This window comes from Protomyctophum parallelum, assembly GCF_964188405.1.
Source record: "Protomyctophum parallelum genome assembly, chromosome: 21".
NCBI lineage: Eukaryota > Metazoa > Chordata > Actinopteri > Myctophiformes > Myctophidae > Protomyctophum > Protomyctophum parallelum.
Window position 1 is genome coordinate 34,641,722 of NC_139713.1, and position 15,937 is coordinate 34,657,658.

At 41.9% G+C, this 15,937-nt stretch overlaps 1 protein-coding gene across 1 annotated transcript; it reads left to right on the forward strand.

Annotated features, from left to right (window-relative positions):
- Positions 1-4,370: 4,370 nt before the first annotated feature.
- On the forward strand, positions 4,371-15,501 carry LOC310878725 (hydroxysteroid dehydrogenase-like protein 2). The gene is made up of 11 exons (XM_083793100.1): positions 4,371-4,595; positions 7,775-7,938; positions 8,801-8,899; positions 9,174-9,288; positions 10,173-10,276; positions 10,450-10,548; positions 10,872-11,066; positions 11,978-12,049; positions 12,188-12,328; positions 13,150-13,278; positions 14,580-15,501. The coding sequence occupies exons 1-11, from the start codon at positions 4,579-4,581 to the stop codon at positions 14,693-14,695; spliced, it is 1,251 nt and encodes a 416-aa protein (XP_083649226.1). The 5' UTR covers positions 4,371-4,578; the 3' UTR covers positions 14,696-15,501.
- Positions 15,502-15,937: the final 436 nt, after the last annotated feature.

A 15,937-nucleotide genomic window follows, 5' to 3' on the forward strand; every position in this document is an offset into this window, starting at 1 on the left:
ACCATCAGTAACACCTGTGAAGGAAGTAGGGAAGCGGCCCGGAAGTAGGAAGAGTTATTCTGTGTGCATATAGACCATTGTGTGTGTGGAGGTGGGGGAATTTCGTGACCTCCGACATCTCAGCAATGCATTGCAGGTTTTTGTTTGTTTGCTCTTGTGAGCGTGACTTCAGAGCTTAGACTTATGAGGGGGTTTGCCCCCCCACAAAATCAGACTTTGACATTCCAGTTTTTTTCCTTGCAAATTCCCCATGTATTTTTTTTTTGGCTTGTAGTTTGCGTGCAATCTTACATATATCTTGTAACTACCAGGTTATTTTCCTCATACTTCCTCGCAGTCGCCCATCTCTTATTCTTGAGGACGAAGGAGACTAAATCGTCAGAATTCTGAGCATATCGAAGTCAGAATCGATTTAGAGACATGTTGGAAGTCACTCCCCACCCACCTCCACTGTTCAGATCCAGGTTTAAAAATGTCATCCAGTGGTGGACACGGTCTCTCACACTCTGCAGATCAATTTGGGGTGTGACGGTGTATATATTTGTTTTTGTGTTGTAGCAGTTCCTGGATGTGACCTGTAGATGAGGGCCGCAGTCAGGGAGTTGGGTATAATCCATGTGTTTTGTCTTTTAGCTGTGCGTGTGTGTGCGCACGCGCAACTGCGTGCATGTGTGTGTTTGTGTGTGTGTGTCTGTGCGTGCATGTGGAGAGGGTATTGCCCCCCCCCCCCCCCCCAGTCTTCAGGCGATCAAGTGGGCTTTTGAACCCGCGACCCCCTCTGTTATTCGTTTTGCATAACAGTGACGTGTTACAATTGGCTTCGCGGTGTTCTGCCCGAAGGTTGAACTGAAGTGAACCGGAATCGGGCCAAAAGTTAGAGAATACCGCAAACAGTTTTAGAAGCAGATGGATATCGTTTTTTTATGTAATGACCATTCAGGAGGCAGCTTCAGTCACCCATCCCCCTGGCGCTTGTAATGCAGAAATATAAACCTTTGACCATTTCCAACTTTTGAACTTCGAGCCACCAAAATGTTACATTTTTGTCCCGTCGAATGCAATTATTATTTTTCCATTATAAAACAACCCCCGCTGTAAGATGGGGTGAGGCGTTGGATGGACCTGGGTTGTTTTTGAACGCTGGGAGGATTGATGGGCTGGGTCTCTCTTTTGGTCTTCGGTATCTCTTTTGATTCTCAGGTGTTCACTGTGTGTCGACTGTTCTGTCCCGTGGAGACGACGAGGCCATCTCATTGGCCTTGTTTGATTTTATGCTAGAGTTGGATGGGAGAAGCCTTCCAATCCCTGGTTATGTTCTCACTGACCTTTGGTAGCTCCCAAACAGCCTGACACTGAATGCACAGGGCCAAGAAATTGATCGTGCCTCCTTCCTTTTACTTTGACTCCCTTCAGTTCATTCTACACCTAAATACGCTTTTAGCGTGGCAGTCAGACATTCGTCACCATATAGAACAGACTGCCGCTTTTCGTCTCCATAGGACAGAATCTTTTACAAAACCAAAGGACCCTTTCGTTCGATCTTGGGGGAAACACTCAATTGTTGCTGGAGCAGCGAATGCCGCTGTCGAATGTTTCTTTTACTTTAGCTAAATTCCACTTACAGATTTTTCTAACTAAGTTCCATCATGCTGTCTTGTACATGGACAAGATGCAGAGGCCTTGAACTACTCCAGTCCGCCGGGTACCTCAACAACCATGCAGGCGGTTGATTATAGAATTGAAAAAAAAAGAAGAGAAAAGACAAAAAATGTATACACGCCTTAAAAACTCTGCTACTGAATGTCGTCCACGAAACAATCATCTTTCTTCCGGGAGACGAGTGATTTGCGTGACAGGTTTTGTGTTCATAAAATAGGTCTTAGCTACAACAATTTAAAGGGAGGTACATGGTGGTCTGGATGAGGTCCCAGGGTCCCAACATTAGTGGAGCAGGTCTGGAACTAAAGTTGATCTTCAGGTTCATCGTTTTAATTTAATTTAAAACGTATTTAAAGTATTGATCCATATCATGACTATGACTGATAATGAAACTCTTAAGTAATTTCCCTCATCGTCGATAATCAATTTGTAACTTTACTGATCTATAATCTGGGATGAACTATCGCTCCTTTCTACCTATCAGACATTTAGTTTTTTTTTTTGTTATGACCTCTCGGATGGGGTTGGGACTCTGGCACTTGCAGGACAGGACTGCCCCTTTTCTGTGAGTCAGCAAAAAACACAAAACCTTGAAATAGAATCCAGACCCGCTTCTGAATGCTGTCGCTTCATATCAGAAAGGGTCATAAATGGTAGCGCCCCTTGGCAGGCAAATAGCACTTGCTGTCTTGTGTTGGGGGTGGTGTTTGTTTTTTTTGGAGTTCATTTGAGTTGTGTGTGTGTGTGTCTATGTATGTATGCGTGTGTGTTATTTTTTTTAAAGGTCACAGGTCACAACTGGGGTTTCGATTTTAAGATACAACAATAATTCTGTTATTACTGCTGTTTGTCTCCAGGGGGTGTGATCACTTAAAAATGTATTTGTGTGTGTGTGTGTGTGTGTGTGTGTGTGTGTGTGTGTGTGTGTGTGTGTGTGTGTGTGTGTGTGTGTGTGTGTGTGTGTGTGTGTGTGTGTGTGTGTGTGTGTGTGTGTGTGTGTGTGTGTGTGTGTGTGTGTGTGTGTACACACACACACACAAGCTTGGATATGTAATGAAGTGTGTTGCATTGTGGGTACCATGGGTTGGTAGATGAACCTATTATTAAAGACAAATTTTATAATATTTTGTTTTTTTGCTGTGCATGGTTTTGAGTGAATCTTAAATTGGGTTTTGGGGGATTCCCTTTTTGCAAATACTTTTAATGATTTTCGGGGGATATATTTATTAGCATATAAACCATATTATTATTATTATTTCTTATTTGAATTTTAAATGTAGCATGCGTTGAATAAAAAAAACATGTTGACATCTCAGCTAGCTTGCGTGCTATCCTCTGTTGCCATGGCTACCTAATCCCCACCCCCTCTCTAACCATGCACTCTGTCTCCGTAACCACGCCCACTTGCTCTGCTACTGACCAATCGTTCTGCTCGCTAGGTCAACATCCCCGCCCTTCACTACTAATCAAATCTCTGCTTATAATTAGGTGCTGATTGGTTTTTGTCTACAGCAGTGGTACTCAAACATATTAATTTATTCCAAGGACCCCCTTAACTCTGAGTATTCCAATTCCATTTGAATAACTCAGAGGAGAATTACAGACCTGTAAGGGTCCATTTTGAATGCCCTCAAGGAACCCCTTAGGGTTAGGGTCCCTACTAGACCCCACTTGTGAGAACCATTGGTCTATACTACTACAGTCTAGATATTGTTGGTTCTTATGTCCATTCATGAACAGGTAACATCCTCCTATTAAGTGAGTCAGCAGGTAAGTCCCTTGATCAAGGACACTTGGAACAGAAGTGGAAAGTAACGAAGTACAAGCACACTACTACTTAGTCACTAAGTAGTAAGGTTTTCAGGTATCTGGTATCCTTTATTACATTTTATCATTCTGCACTTACTTCTCCTTTATTTTCAAAACAGGTTGTTACTTTAGTTTTCATGACTTTGAGGGAGGTTATCGGTTATTTTATTGTGCAGCATCATTGCATTCCCAACATCAAGAATATTTCGACCTAAATGCATGTTTTGCATATATGTATTGCATGTTTTATGACAGTACATTAATGTGTTTTAATCAAAACGTATGTTTTCATCATTTAGTGTAATAGTATGCCTCAATGACAGATTTTTATGACCCAGTATAGCAAAATGTAGGCCTAGACTAGAGACATTCAATGTCTGTCTGGCCGTTATCTATCTGTCTGTCTCTCTTCGTTTGTAAATGTTATGTTGTTTATCATTCTTGCTGCTTGTGCATTTTGTTTTCTGACTCGAATTTATATTAATCGTGAACTAACAAAGTTCTACTCTGTAGGCTTGTCTTTATTCCCCCTTTGATTTTTTTGTTGCTTCAATATCCAACATGTCACTGAACTGTCATCTCTATGTCATGCCATTCATTAATTCATAATGATTCATCCATCCATCCATCCATTCCGTCATTCATTCAACCTGAATATGGATTTGACAATGCGCTTTTGGGGAGGCCGGAAGTATGCACCTTTCAAAATAAAGCATAGTAATACAGTAGCCTACTAAAGAGTACTAGACGTAGACGGTCACGTAGTGTAATAAATGTGGGAGCCATGGTTCACATGACAGTCTTGTTTCAGGGCTACTAATTAGGTAGACGTAGGCCTAGTACTATACAAAATACGTCAAAACGCTTGAAACCTTGTAACCTCGCGTCACCAGGCTTTCCACCTCGGAGGAATTATTTAAGAGCATTTATTTTGACACTGACGAGGAAGGAAGTGTTCTTGTGTGTGTAGTCCACAAGAAGTCTAACGTGACAGACGTGTTGTTCCAGGAAGCTCGCAGATTTTTCTTTGTATTGAGTCAAACTAATAAATAACAATTTAAAAAAAGTTTTCGTCTCGTTCCACGAAGGGGAAAGTTGGAAGCCGCGAAAATGTTGCAAAACACTGGGTGAGTCGCGTCTTTTCTACGGCTAAAAATAAATGGTGCAAACTGGTTAGCAAGTTTCCCTGAGCTGTTGTTAGCATTATGGCTATAAAGGTCAAAACACCAAAATCTTTGTTTTAATTTTACAGTTTTTTCTGTGATGTCAAAGTATACAAATCACTTTACAGCGATTGGGGTTATTTAAAAAATATATATGTTTGCATTATGTAAATTGAAATATTACATTTCTCATTTATTATAGCCTACTTTACCTTGAGTAATTATGCAAAATGTATTTATTTTTTCTGCGTTGACAGTTGACACTGACATATGTCTTTGTTAAAAACTTCCATTGTTATAGGCTTTGTTTAGACTACAATTGTATAGCTTTCTGTTAGATTTTGATATTGTGGATGATGGGCAACTTTCACCCAGTTACCTATGACCCAGTTTGTGTGGTTATATATTCCGGGTTAAACCAGGTCGGACTCAGAGATGTAGTCCAATGCATTTGGTTCAGCTGCAGCTGCTAACTACACTTACTGCTAGTGCTATTATTATAGCCTTTATACAAGACTATCATGGTTATTTCATTATTTATGACCGTTTACTGCTACAACAGTAGGCTACAGGGTTTTAAATTGCAATCCCTGGTCCAGGGACATTCATTACTTAGTTTGGATTCGACAAATTACAGTGTTGAAAAAAATGAATTCCAATCTAATGCAATAGTATAAAAATATCACACCCGTGTGAAGTGAGGGGCGCTCTTATCATCGTACATGTCATCCTCCAATCATTGTCAATGGGAATTTGTGTAGGACAAAATTAGCCGATTTGCTCATCTACGTATGACGTAGATTGTCCACTCATTGTCAATGGCATTTAATGTTTGTGTTGGGACACGAATCTACACTATAGCTTGAATATAGAAGGGGGCTAGCACCCCTCAACCTTGGAATCATGTCCCAGCTAATGCAGGGTTTGTTTAATTTGATGTATTGTGCGAGATACTGTTTTCATGAGGGGTCAAACCTATGCTTGCTATGATCTAATCTCACCATGGAAGACTGAAGATTAAAGAATCCTACAATAAACAACCCTCTTGGTAGTAGTTGCGACCATAGGTCACAGTTTACTATGAAAACCTGTCAGTCAGTCAGGCTAAAACCTGTCCTAAAGTCACGCCCCTCGCTCCATATTTGGCCAATACAGAATTCATTCCATATGTTGATCTGACCTTATCAAACTCTGCCAATACAGAATTATTTTCATATGTTGATCTGACCTCATCAAACTCTGTACATTCAAGACACTGCCCCCACTGCCACCCTTAGATCTCTAACTCCATATATGGAGCTGACCTGTTCTGACATTCCATATGTTGATCTGATCTCATCAAACCCTGTACACTCAAGACAAGCTCCGTATATGGAGATCTGATTAATAGTTTAACTCCTGCTTCTCAACTGTGCCGTATTAAGAAGCTCAGTCGCTTCTCTTACTGGTAGAGGTAGTATTAGTAGTAGAACATGTACTGTAAATTATAATTAAATGTATAGCTAACTAGTAGCAACTGAGTTGTAGGTGTACTGTAAATAATTAAATGTATAATGTACTCGAGTAGCAACTATACATTTCTACGAAGCATTATTGTTTATTATTAGTAGAGTAGTATGTGTACTGTAAATAATTAATGTAACGAGTAACAATTATACATTTCTACAAAGCATATTGTTTATTATAGAGAGCATGCACACAGGAATTGTGTTGGATTTAGGAAGCTCTCGTTGGACATCACAAATGGTCTTGCGTACCACCTGTTTCTGTTGCACATAAAGCAGGAGACAGCAGGACGTTGCGTTATTGAAAACGAGCACTTCCAAACTCGTAGAAAAATAATCCTACACAGAATATCTTGACAGAAAGTAGCTCATTACTTGTTTATGGTGGCTTCTTATGAAACAAACACTGCAGATAGGCATTCAAGGCAGCTTTCCGTACACCTTTTCTGTTTCAATGTATGGGCTATTCTTTTTTGCCACTCAGTACTCTGTAGGCATTCCCGCATAACTTCCAGGTACGATGTCATGTGCATAGCCTCTATTACATTATGTCATGGTCACTCTAAAACAAAGAATACCCTATTCTGATTGGCAGGAGGATAAAATATCAGCAATGAGTATTATTTTTATATTACACTTTCCGCTTGCATGTCATTGTCCATCCATCCATCTTCAACCGCTTATCCAGAGTTGGGTTGCGTGGGCAACAGTTGCAGCAGAGATTTCCATCCTTCCCTCTTTAGAGCAACATTAGCAACTTCCTCCTGGGGGATCCCGAGGAGTTCCCAGGCCAGTGTGGAGATGTTATGCCCCCCATCTGGTCCTTGGTATGCCCCAGGGTCTCCTCCCAGTGGGACATGTAGCAAGGACCTCCTTAGGGAGACCTAGGCATCCGTAGTTCCGTACTAGATGCCAGAACCACCTAAGCTGGCTCTTTCCAGTTGAAGAAGCAGCGGCTCCACTCCAAGTCTCTCGTTTGACTGAACTTCTCACCCTATCTCTAAGGGAGATGCCAGCCACCCGTCTGAGAAGAAAAAAAAATTGGCCGCTTGTAACCGCAACCTTATTGTTTCAGTCATGATCCAGACTTCATGACTATGGCTGAGAGTAGGAATGAAGATTGCGCGGTAGACGGAGAGCTTTGCTTCCTGTCTCAGCTCTCTTTTCGTCACAGCAGTGTGAAAGAAATGTAATTGAACTGAGATTGTGCTAGGATACATAACACATTACACAGCATAGACGTTGTTCAGTTAGGCTGATTTAGAACTCATGTTTATTTGTACATTTAAAAGTCATCCTACAGAGTGAGAGTGCACATCCTTCTGTGAGTGGAGGTATGCTTGTTGGAAACCTGTTTGTGTGTGTGCCTGTAAACTTGTTTGCCAGCTTGTGGAATGTACTCCATGTTGGTTTAAAAAGCATACTAGTTTTAGCTGACGGTAATATGAGGTATGTTTTAGCATATTTTGTGTTCTGTGACGCTTGCAATAGTCTGCATATACTACGCCTGCCCTGGGAAGTGTCAAAGTAAAATGTAACCTCTCTTGAATTTAGGAATATTATGGATTTATCCAGATGCCTGTGGTTGGCGTGACGTGACCATATCACCCATTTAACTCTGTCCGTCTGTCTGTCTAGTAAACTGGCAGGTCTCACTCTGTTCATCACGGGCGCTAGCAGAGGCATCGGTAAAGCAATCGCTCTGAAGGCGGCGAAGGACGGAGCCAATGTTGTCATTGCCGCCAAGACAGCGGATGCGCATCCAAAGCTTCCTGGAACCATTTACACTGCAGCACAGGAGAGTGAGTACTAGAACATACTAGTAGTATTGTTAGTTGTTACTAGTGTTATTACTAGTATTATACTGCTGTAGCACTACTAGGACTACTACTGCTCGTTGCTACTAGTGATTGTGATTGTGATTGTTTATTTATTTTCATGTCCTGCACACATGGGTTTATAAGACACCATTTCACAATTGCATTTACAGCATGTTTACATTACCTAATTCATGCATTTACAGCATGTTTACATTACATAATTCATTATATTACAATAATAATAATAATAAAACTTTATTTGTATAGCACCTTTCATGACATGAAATGCAGCTCAAAGTGCTTTACAGAGCAATTGAGAAAAAAAGAAAAGCAAGGCATAAACATAAAAAAAACAAGCAGTAATGCAATACAGTGAGGACATGAATAACAAAAAAATAAAGATCAATTAAAAGCAATGTTGTAGAAGTGGGTCTTGAGCTGTGCTTTAAAAATGTCTACAGAGTCTGCCTGTCGAAGGTACAGTGGGAGTTTGTTCCATCGGCCCGTAGAAGCAAAAAGCTGTCTTCTTTCCCAAGCTTGACAAATAAAATCTGCCACATCAAAAGTCCCTTTGGCAAAACATATCTCCATTTTTACATAGTCTTTTAAATCTAGGAAATCCCCACAGATAGAAGACATCTTATTAACCAAAATATCCCTTATGTCATCATATTTAGAGCAGTAAAACAAAAAGTGAACTTCGTTTTCAATTGTGTGTGTGTGTGTGTGTGTGTGTGTGTGTGTGTGTGTGTGTGTGTGTGTGTGTGTGTGTGTGTGTGTGTGTGTGTGTGTGTGTGTGTGTGTGTGTGTGTGTGTGTGTGTGTGTGTGTGTGTGTGTGTGTAGTCGAGGCTCTCGGAGGTAAGGCACTGCCATGCATCGTCGACGTGCGCGATGAGGTACAAATCAGTGCCGCTGTCGAACAGGCTGTCCAGAAGTTTGGAGGTTTGTTCTACTCTAATTGTGTTCTATTCTTCTTACTTTTTTTGTATTCTACTGTGTCCTCAGTGACCTGTTGTATGCTATTCCGTTTGGGTTTCCCAATCAGAATCAAGCATTCAACCAAGCAGTGTAATAAATGTAATTATGTTTTATATTCTATTGGTGCTGTTCTATTCTAGAATATTATTATGTATTGTTAGTGTTCTGTGTCATTAGGTTCTAGTGTTTCTATTCTAGCATTCACATAATGTATCTATCTCTCTCTCTCTCTATCCAGGCATTGACATCCTTGTGAACAATGCCAGTGCAATCAACTTGACGGGAACGGTAGAGACTCCGATGAAGAAAGTTGACCTCATGTTGGGAGTCAACCTGCGAGGCACCTACTTAACGTATGATTAATGTACCTGTACAAATAACATACCAACAATGTAAAAAATAACATCGTTAAAATAGAAAATAACGTAACCCATAACATACCAATACTAAAACCGGTGAGGAATCTGGGGCTGAAATTAATTTGTCAAAAGGAATGCCTCCCCAAAAGAAAATACTGGTAGTCTGCACACTGGTGATGCTGGAAAAAGCACTGCTGTATTGTTATTGTGTCGTCAACATGTCGATCAATCAGATCTTTATCAGGACATATACAGGTCGGGTATATAATCAATTAATTTATGTGCAGTTCTTGCAATCCCGGGACAAAATTGAGGCCCTTGCTACTTATTGTTTAAATAACGTATTCATAATCTAAAACCTGTGAAGTGTGAATAGGGGTTGCAGGCAGCGGGGTGACTGTGTGCCTTTTCTATCCTACCATTATGGTGCCCACTCCTCTGCTAACGTCATTGCCGTTTTCCACCAGTAGGTGTCCTACTCGACACACTCGGAATAGTAGTTACCGGCATGTTGTATTTACAATAATACAGAGATTGGTTAATGTAGCAACATATTCATTCAAATACATCCAGGATTTAAGCTTCAAACCTCAGCCCATTATGCCGAATGTTATGCCATTGCCTTGTGATGCCCTAAAAGTCAACTTGCAGTTGCAAAAGAAAACTTGCAATTTTTTTTGATATGGTCTGTCCTGCCTGATGCCTGCTCTAACTCTGCTATACAGACAGGCTCTGCAGAGGCAGAGTTCAGTTTTTACAAGAACATGCATGGGTGGAGGTCACATGACGCGACAATTAACTTAAAACAGGTAGCAGAGACATACAGAAAACTGGCCCTGATATGAATAATGGTCTCATGGTGGCTGTGGTGTCTTCAGGTCTAAGCTCTGCATCCCTCACCTGTTGAAGAGCAAATCGCCTCACATCCTGAACCTGTCTCCTCCTCTGAACCTGAACCCCATCTGGTTTAAGAACCACACAGGTAACGACAAACCACCTCATGCTAAAGATAATACATGAGTTATCATTTATAGTGAATAAATATGTAATTGTCAATAAATGCCTTTCTATTATCAGTGTGTGTGGCATATTGTGACACGTGCCACAAAGGCCAAATCTGTTCAAAGGTTAAATTCCCCTTGTATTTGTTGCTAGCATACACCATGGCCAAATATGGCATGTCCATGTGCGTCCTGGGAATGGCAGAGGAGTTCAGGGGTCAAATCGCCGTCAACGCGCTCTGGCCGAAAACCGGTGAGTCTGGAATCCATTTGAAATTCATATTAAAATGATAGGCATCTTGTGTACTTTGTCCACCACTGAATAAGGTACTCAACCCCATAGGCGCCATTCCTGCGAGTGCCTTCTCGCTGGCGCACCTTTGAGAAGAATGGTAAAGCGCCACATTATGTGACTCCTTATGTGCTTGAACCCCATTAATTGCAGATATATTTATTATTGTTATTGCTATTTGACATTATTATTCTTGTCATTGTCATTTGTTAAATAACACCGCTAAAGCTTCCTCTGCAGGAAACCTTTTGCTGATGCTAACCCGCCTCCCCCACCCCTCTTAGCCATCCATACAGCGGCCATGGACATGATGGGCGGGTCTGACATAGGCAAGCAATGTCGCACGGTAGACATCATGTCCGACGCAGCGTATGCCATCCTGTCGAAGCCTACCTCATATACTGGAAACTTCGTCATCGACGAGGCGCTCCTCCGGCAGGAGGGTGTGGTCGACTTTGATCTGTATGCCGTGGAGCGTGGTGAGTAGTCCTCCTACAGCCCCCCCTCCTATGATTTATAACCACATGAACCCCAGCAGCCGACTTAGGGTTGGGATCCTTTTAGGATTGTAACGATTCTGGTTCCTTACACGATTCCCTCTTTAGCGGTCCCATTCCTATTGGGTGGCGTTCCAAATGGACCCTTACAGGTCTAAGGGTCCATTTGGTTCCATTTAGTTATGATGGTCATTGAAATTAAAAGTTTGAGAATCACTGGTATTGTAATTGCATAGCAGTTGTGAAGTCCACATGCCAGCTCTGAACTGTGTGGAGAAAAAAGGGGAAACAAAGTTCTGGGAAATGGCTCCAAATGTGATTGAACCGATACCGGTACTTTCTCATTCTAAAACGGGTAGTCCCAATACTTGATTCTGATTGGCTGGTTACCGTCACGTGACCGGTGTAAATTCCACCGATAACCCACTCCTTCAATCACTTTATATCATTCGCAGGTGATTCCACATCTCTGTAGCTGTACTGGGGAAGGGGAGCGCTTGATTGCTTTACAAACACATGCCGTGCGGGCGTGTAAGCACCGCCCGGCTCATACGACTGTGAATGTGTGGCTCCAGGCAGCCCCGTAAAGACATCAAGCGCTATTCTCCCGTCACATAGGCTACTTGTAGCAAAACAAGGAAGTGATGTGGCTCACTCTAGTGGAGCAAAGCGTAGCTACTTTTGTGAATTTAATAGTTTTATTAGGTTAATATTGCTATATGTTTGTAACCGTTTTAGAAAAGCAATAAGCCACTCGAGGCCCCAGCTTACCGGGTATTTTACAATGGCTGGGGGGTAGAAGACCCTCCGCTCCGCGTTGGGTCGTGGCTTATTGCTTAAATACCTACTCCTGTCGCCTCTTTGGTAACGCTGCACTCTGACTGGTCCGGCAGGTCACCCGCTGTTGCCGGATTTCTTCCTGGACGAGGAGCCTGAGGGACTGGCCAAACAGATGGAGAAACATGGTACCCATGGTTACTGTTGTTACTACTAGGACTGCCTAGTAGTACTACTGTTACTACTAATACTACTCGTATAAGTACAAATAGCTGTCCTACTGAATCTGTTACTAATACCTCGTGTCCCGTTTATGTGTTTCTCAGGGGCCACCCCGGCTTTTAAGCCACCCAGTAGTGGGAGTTCTACAGGAGGTCCCATAGAAGCCACGTTCAACGTCCTCAGAGGAGTCCTTAATCCTGACGTGGTGAAGTCCACTCAGGGAGTGTACAAGTTTGAACTTTCCGGTACGTTTTTTACCTTCTTGTATTGTTTTCTCGCAGGTATTGCGTGAAAGCAGAGCCTCACCTGATAAACCCTGGAAGACTCACATTTCCGGTAACAGTAGACCTTGAGCGCTAGTCTTTGATTTGTATTGTTGGATTTTTCAAAATAAACATCATAATGTTCCATTCTTACCTCGTGCTGGTCACACTAAAGTCTCTAGAAGCATTAATATTTCAAACGAGAGGCTTGTTGAAGTCAGAAGTATGCCCATCTGGTCAAAACCATGGAGAGTTCTCTAGATTAGGAGATACGAGGCATTCTTTCAGAGCCGTAAACAAGGAAGTGAACGGAAGCGCGCATGCGCAAAACTGCAAGGAGTATGGTGCAGAAGGAGAAGCCAACCAATAAAAAAGCTTTAAGATGTGTGTACACGTCCAAGGGGACCTACGGTTGAATTAGAAATGACGTTTGTACACGTCCTACGGTCTGAATGTGTTAACCCATTCTGAACGGGAACCCATTTTGGTGTTAGCATCATGTCGTGCTTTAGCTATTGAAAAATAGCAGATCTACAAGCTCATATCGCGCCACCGAGTGGCGCGATACGAGCTTGTAGGTCTGCTATTTTTGAAAAATCGAAGAACGACTGACATTTTTAGAATCTGATCTCGGGTCAGAATGGGTTCATCAGACCAGTGTGTGTCCAGTGGAAACCTCGTATGAATCTGATCCCAGGTCAGAATGGGTTATGGGATAATATTTGGATGCAATTGATTTTACGTGATTTGTTCATTTATTTATAGTGTTTATTTCATTATTAATGACTGTAATTGATGTCCAGGTGAGCATGAGGGTGTATGGTACATTGACCTGAAGACTGGTTCAGGAGATGCTGGACAGGGCGAGCCACCGGCCAAAGCAGACGTTGTCATGTCGATGGACTCGTCTGACTTCATCAAAATGTTTGCCGGTGAGTTTACAATTTAGGCATTTAGCAGACGATTTACAGTAAGCCAGAACAAGAAACATGGTAATACATCAAATACATAAAAATAGTCATCAAGTCATCAACAGTAGAATATCTATTTAAGGAAACTATGCGTATACATTATAGAGTGCCGTCTACTCTAGTCTTGCGACTGTAGTCCTAACACCATATGGACGGCGGTGGTTGGACTTTCCACGAATCATAACACTTTGGGCGTGCATTAAATAAAGACAAGCAGATACACAGACGGACACATTTTCCACCTTAGTGTGGTTCTTTTCTTTAACTGGACGTTTGTGGGTGAGCACCCACCACTTAGGAAAGCGTTGAGGAATCCCAGTGTTTTATATACATCATCTTTTTTATATGTACAACAAGTTCTAATGAAAGACAATGGGGCCTCAAAATAGACGATACACAGAGCTCCATAATTAGTCACGCTTTGCCCATTTGTGTTCCAAAGCGTTATTAGATATAGATATATTAGATCTTCAAGCTCTCTAGAAGAGGAACTTCTGTGTCTGGACTGATCAGTACCAATTGTCTTGTGCCCGCTGCAAGTACAGCGGTGGCCGAACGGTTTGCGGAGCGGTCTTGATATCGGAAGGTTGCTAGTTCGTATCCCCGGACCGGCACGTTAAAATTACCACCTCTGAAGTGCCCTTGGACAAGGCATTGAACCCCTACCATGAAATGTTCTATGAGCAGGGCCTGACTGTAAACAAGTTCTTGAGCTTAGTTCAGTTACCCTGGGTAAACATAGTACCTTTCCTTTCCTTAGTCCAGTTACCCTGGGTAAACATGGTACCTTTCCTTTCCTTTACCAAGGAAGTAAATCCCTGAATATTGTTCATGTATTGTGAATATTCTTTACTTTTTTAAACTTTTAATCCTGGAAGTCTATGGTGGTCGGATTGGATATATAATAATAATAATAATAATAATAGCTTAAATGTATATAGCGCTTTTCTAAAGTACAAGTACAAGATCAGTGCTAGGTAACTTGTAATGTAATGAATGCGTGGGTGAGGGTTTGGAGGCGGGCAATATTCCTGAGGTGAAAGAAGGCAGTTTTGGTGATCTGGTTTATGTGGGGCAGGAATGAGAGGGTGGAAACGAATGTGACACCAAGGTTATGGATATGGAGTTCACTGACGTCATAGATTTCTGGCCACGTAACTTCCAAGATTCATATGGAAGCCGTGCCATAATTAGACCCTTTCTTGTTGTTGTTTTTGTGTGGATATTTGTTTTCATATATATTTAACATTTGTCGTTTCCAGGGCAAATGAAGCCGACGATGGCGTTCATGTCTGGGAAGCTGAGAATCAAAGGCGACATGACGATGGCCATTAAACTGGAGAAGATGATGTCATTGATGCAGAAATCCAAGCTCTAACTCCCCAGACTGCCTTAACAGGACTTTATTCTCATACCACCTTAGGGCAGCAGCAAGGCGAAGATCGAAGCGGTGACCATAAATTTCCCCTTAAATTTCCCTGACTAACTTAACTGGACTGATTCTCATACCACTCTTACGTCCTAGGAATTAACATAACTCCCAGAATTATTTTCATACCACTTTAAAATAACCTTAGACCATCACGACTGATGCCTGAATTCTGTAACGGCTGTGTGACCGTCTTCAGTTCCCCAGACCACCGTAACAGTACTAATTCTCGTAACGCCTTAACTTTTAGTGACAGCTTAACAGAACTGTAACCAAACGATGCAGAAATCGCACACCATTATGGCCTTAAACCTTTCTTGGTCACCGTGATAACTCGTCATCCGTCCACATCTTTGTTGTAGCCAACACACGGTGCGGCGTCGGATATGTCCATTTTCCATGTTGTCTTGCGCATTGTGGGCCCCGTTTTTCTGCTGTGTACATAGTTTGACTCATGTTGGAGCACTGGCTCCCTTAAAGGAAACCACACGCAAAATGCCTACCAAGTGAGGTCAACTCATCCATGTTCAACACGCCACAACAAGAAGCTCCAACTCTTTATTCCCATAGAATGGAGGTGAACGGGATGCTGACTTGACACTACAGTCCTTGCCTCAGACCACATTAAAGCCACCATACTACCCGTTAAAAGGTTTAACTTTCTACCGTACTTATGTGATGTCATCGGTGGTGGATTAATTTTATAATCTGTTATCATAAACGGTGATGTTCACATTAAAATGTTTAAGTTCTGACGTCAGTTTGTCATATTTTCAAATGTCAAATATACTGTATGTCTGTATGTTGTCAAATATTAATACTAACTTTACTAGTATTACTAGTCATGCCGGGCAAGGATAACATTTTTAGGTCCCACATTATTGCTGCTATAATATTGAGGAACAGAAACCTCATGCTCATATAAGATGTGACAATACAAATTATGTTTATATGGCAGCTTGGGCATCTCTTCTAGCAACACCTGCCTATCGCACATCGGCACCTGCAACTATGGGCACATTCGGAAATGGCGCACTGTGCAATACAAACTAATAGGCGAGTGTGCTCCGGTGCGGTATTTCCAAACGCGCCCGTTAGTACAGCTCTTGGCCTCACATAACGGGTTAAAAATGATGGACCCAACCCCTAATGGACGAGTGCGTGGACATGGCCATTTTCCCACTGCACTGC

Coding starts and splice junctions, on each gene's coding strand:
- LOC310878725 (XM_083793100.1), top strand. Junction 12,329..13,149: donor GTACAAGTTTGAACTTTCCG/GTACGTTTTTTA, acceptor ATTGATGTCCAG/GTGAGCATGAGGGTGTATGG. Junction 13,279..14,579: donor CTTCATCAAAATGTTTGCCG/GTGAGTTTACAA, acceptor TGTCGTTTCCAG/GGCAAATGAAGCCGACGATG.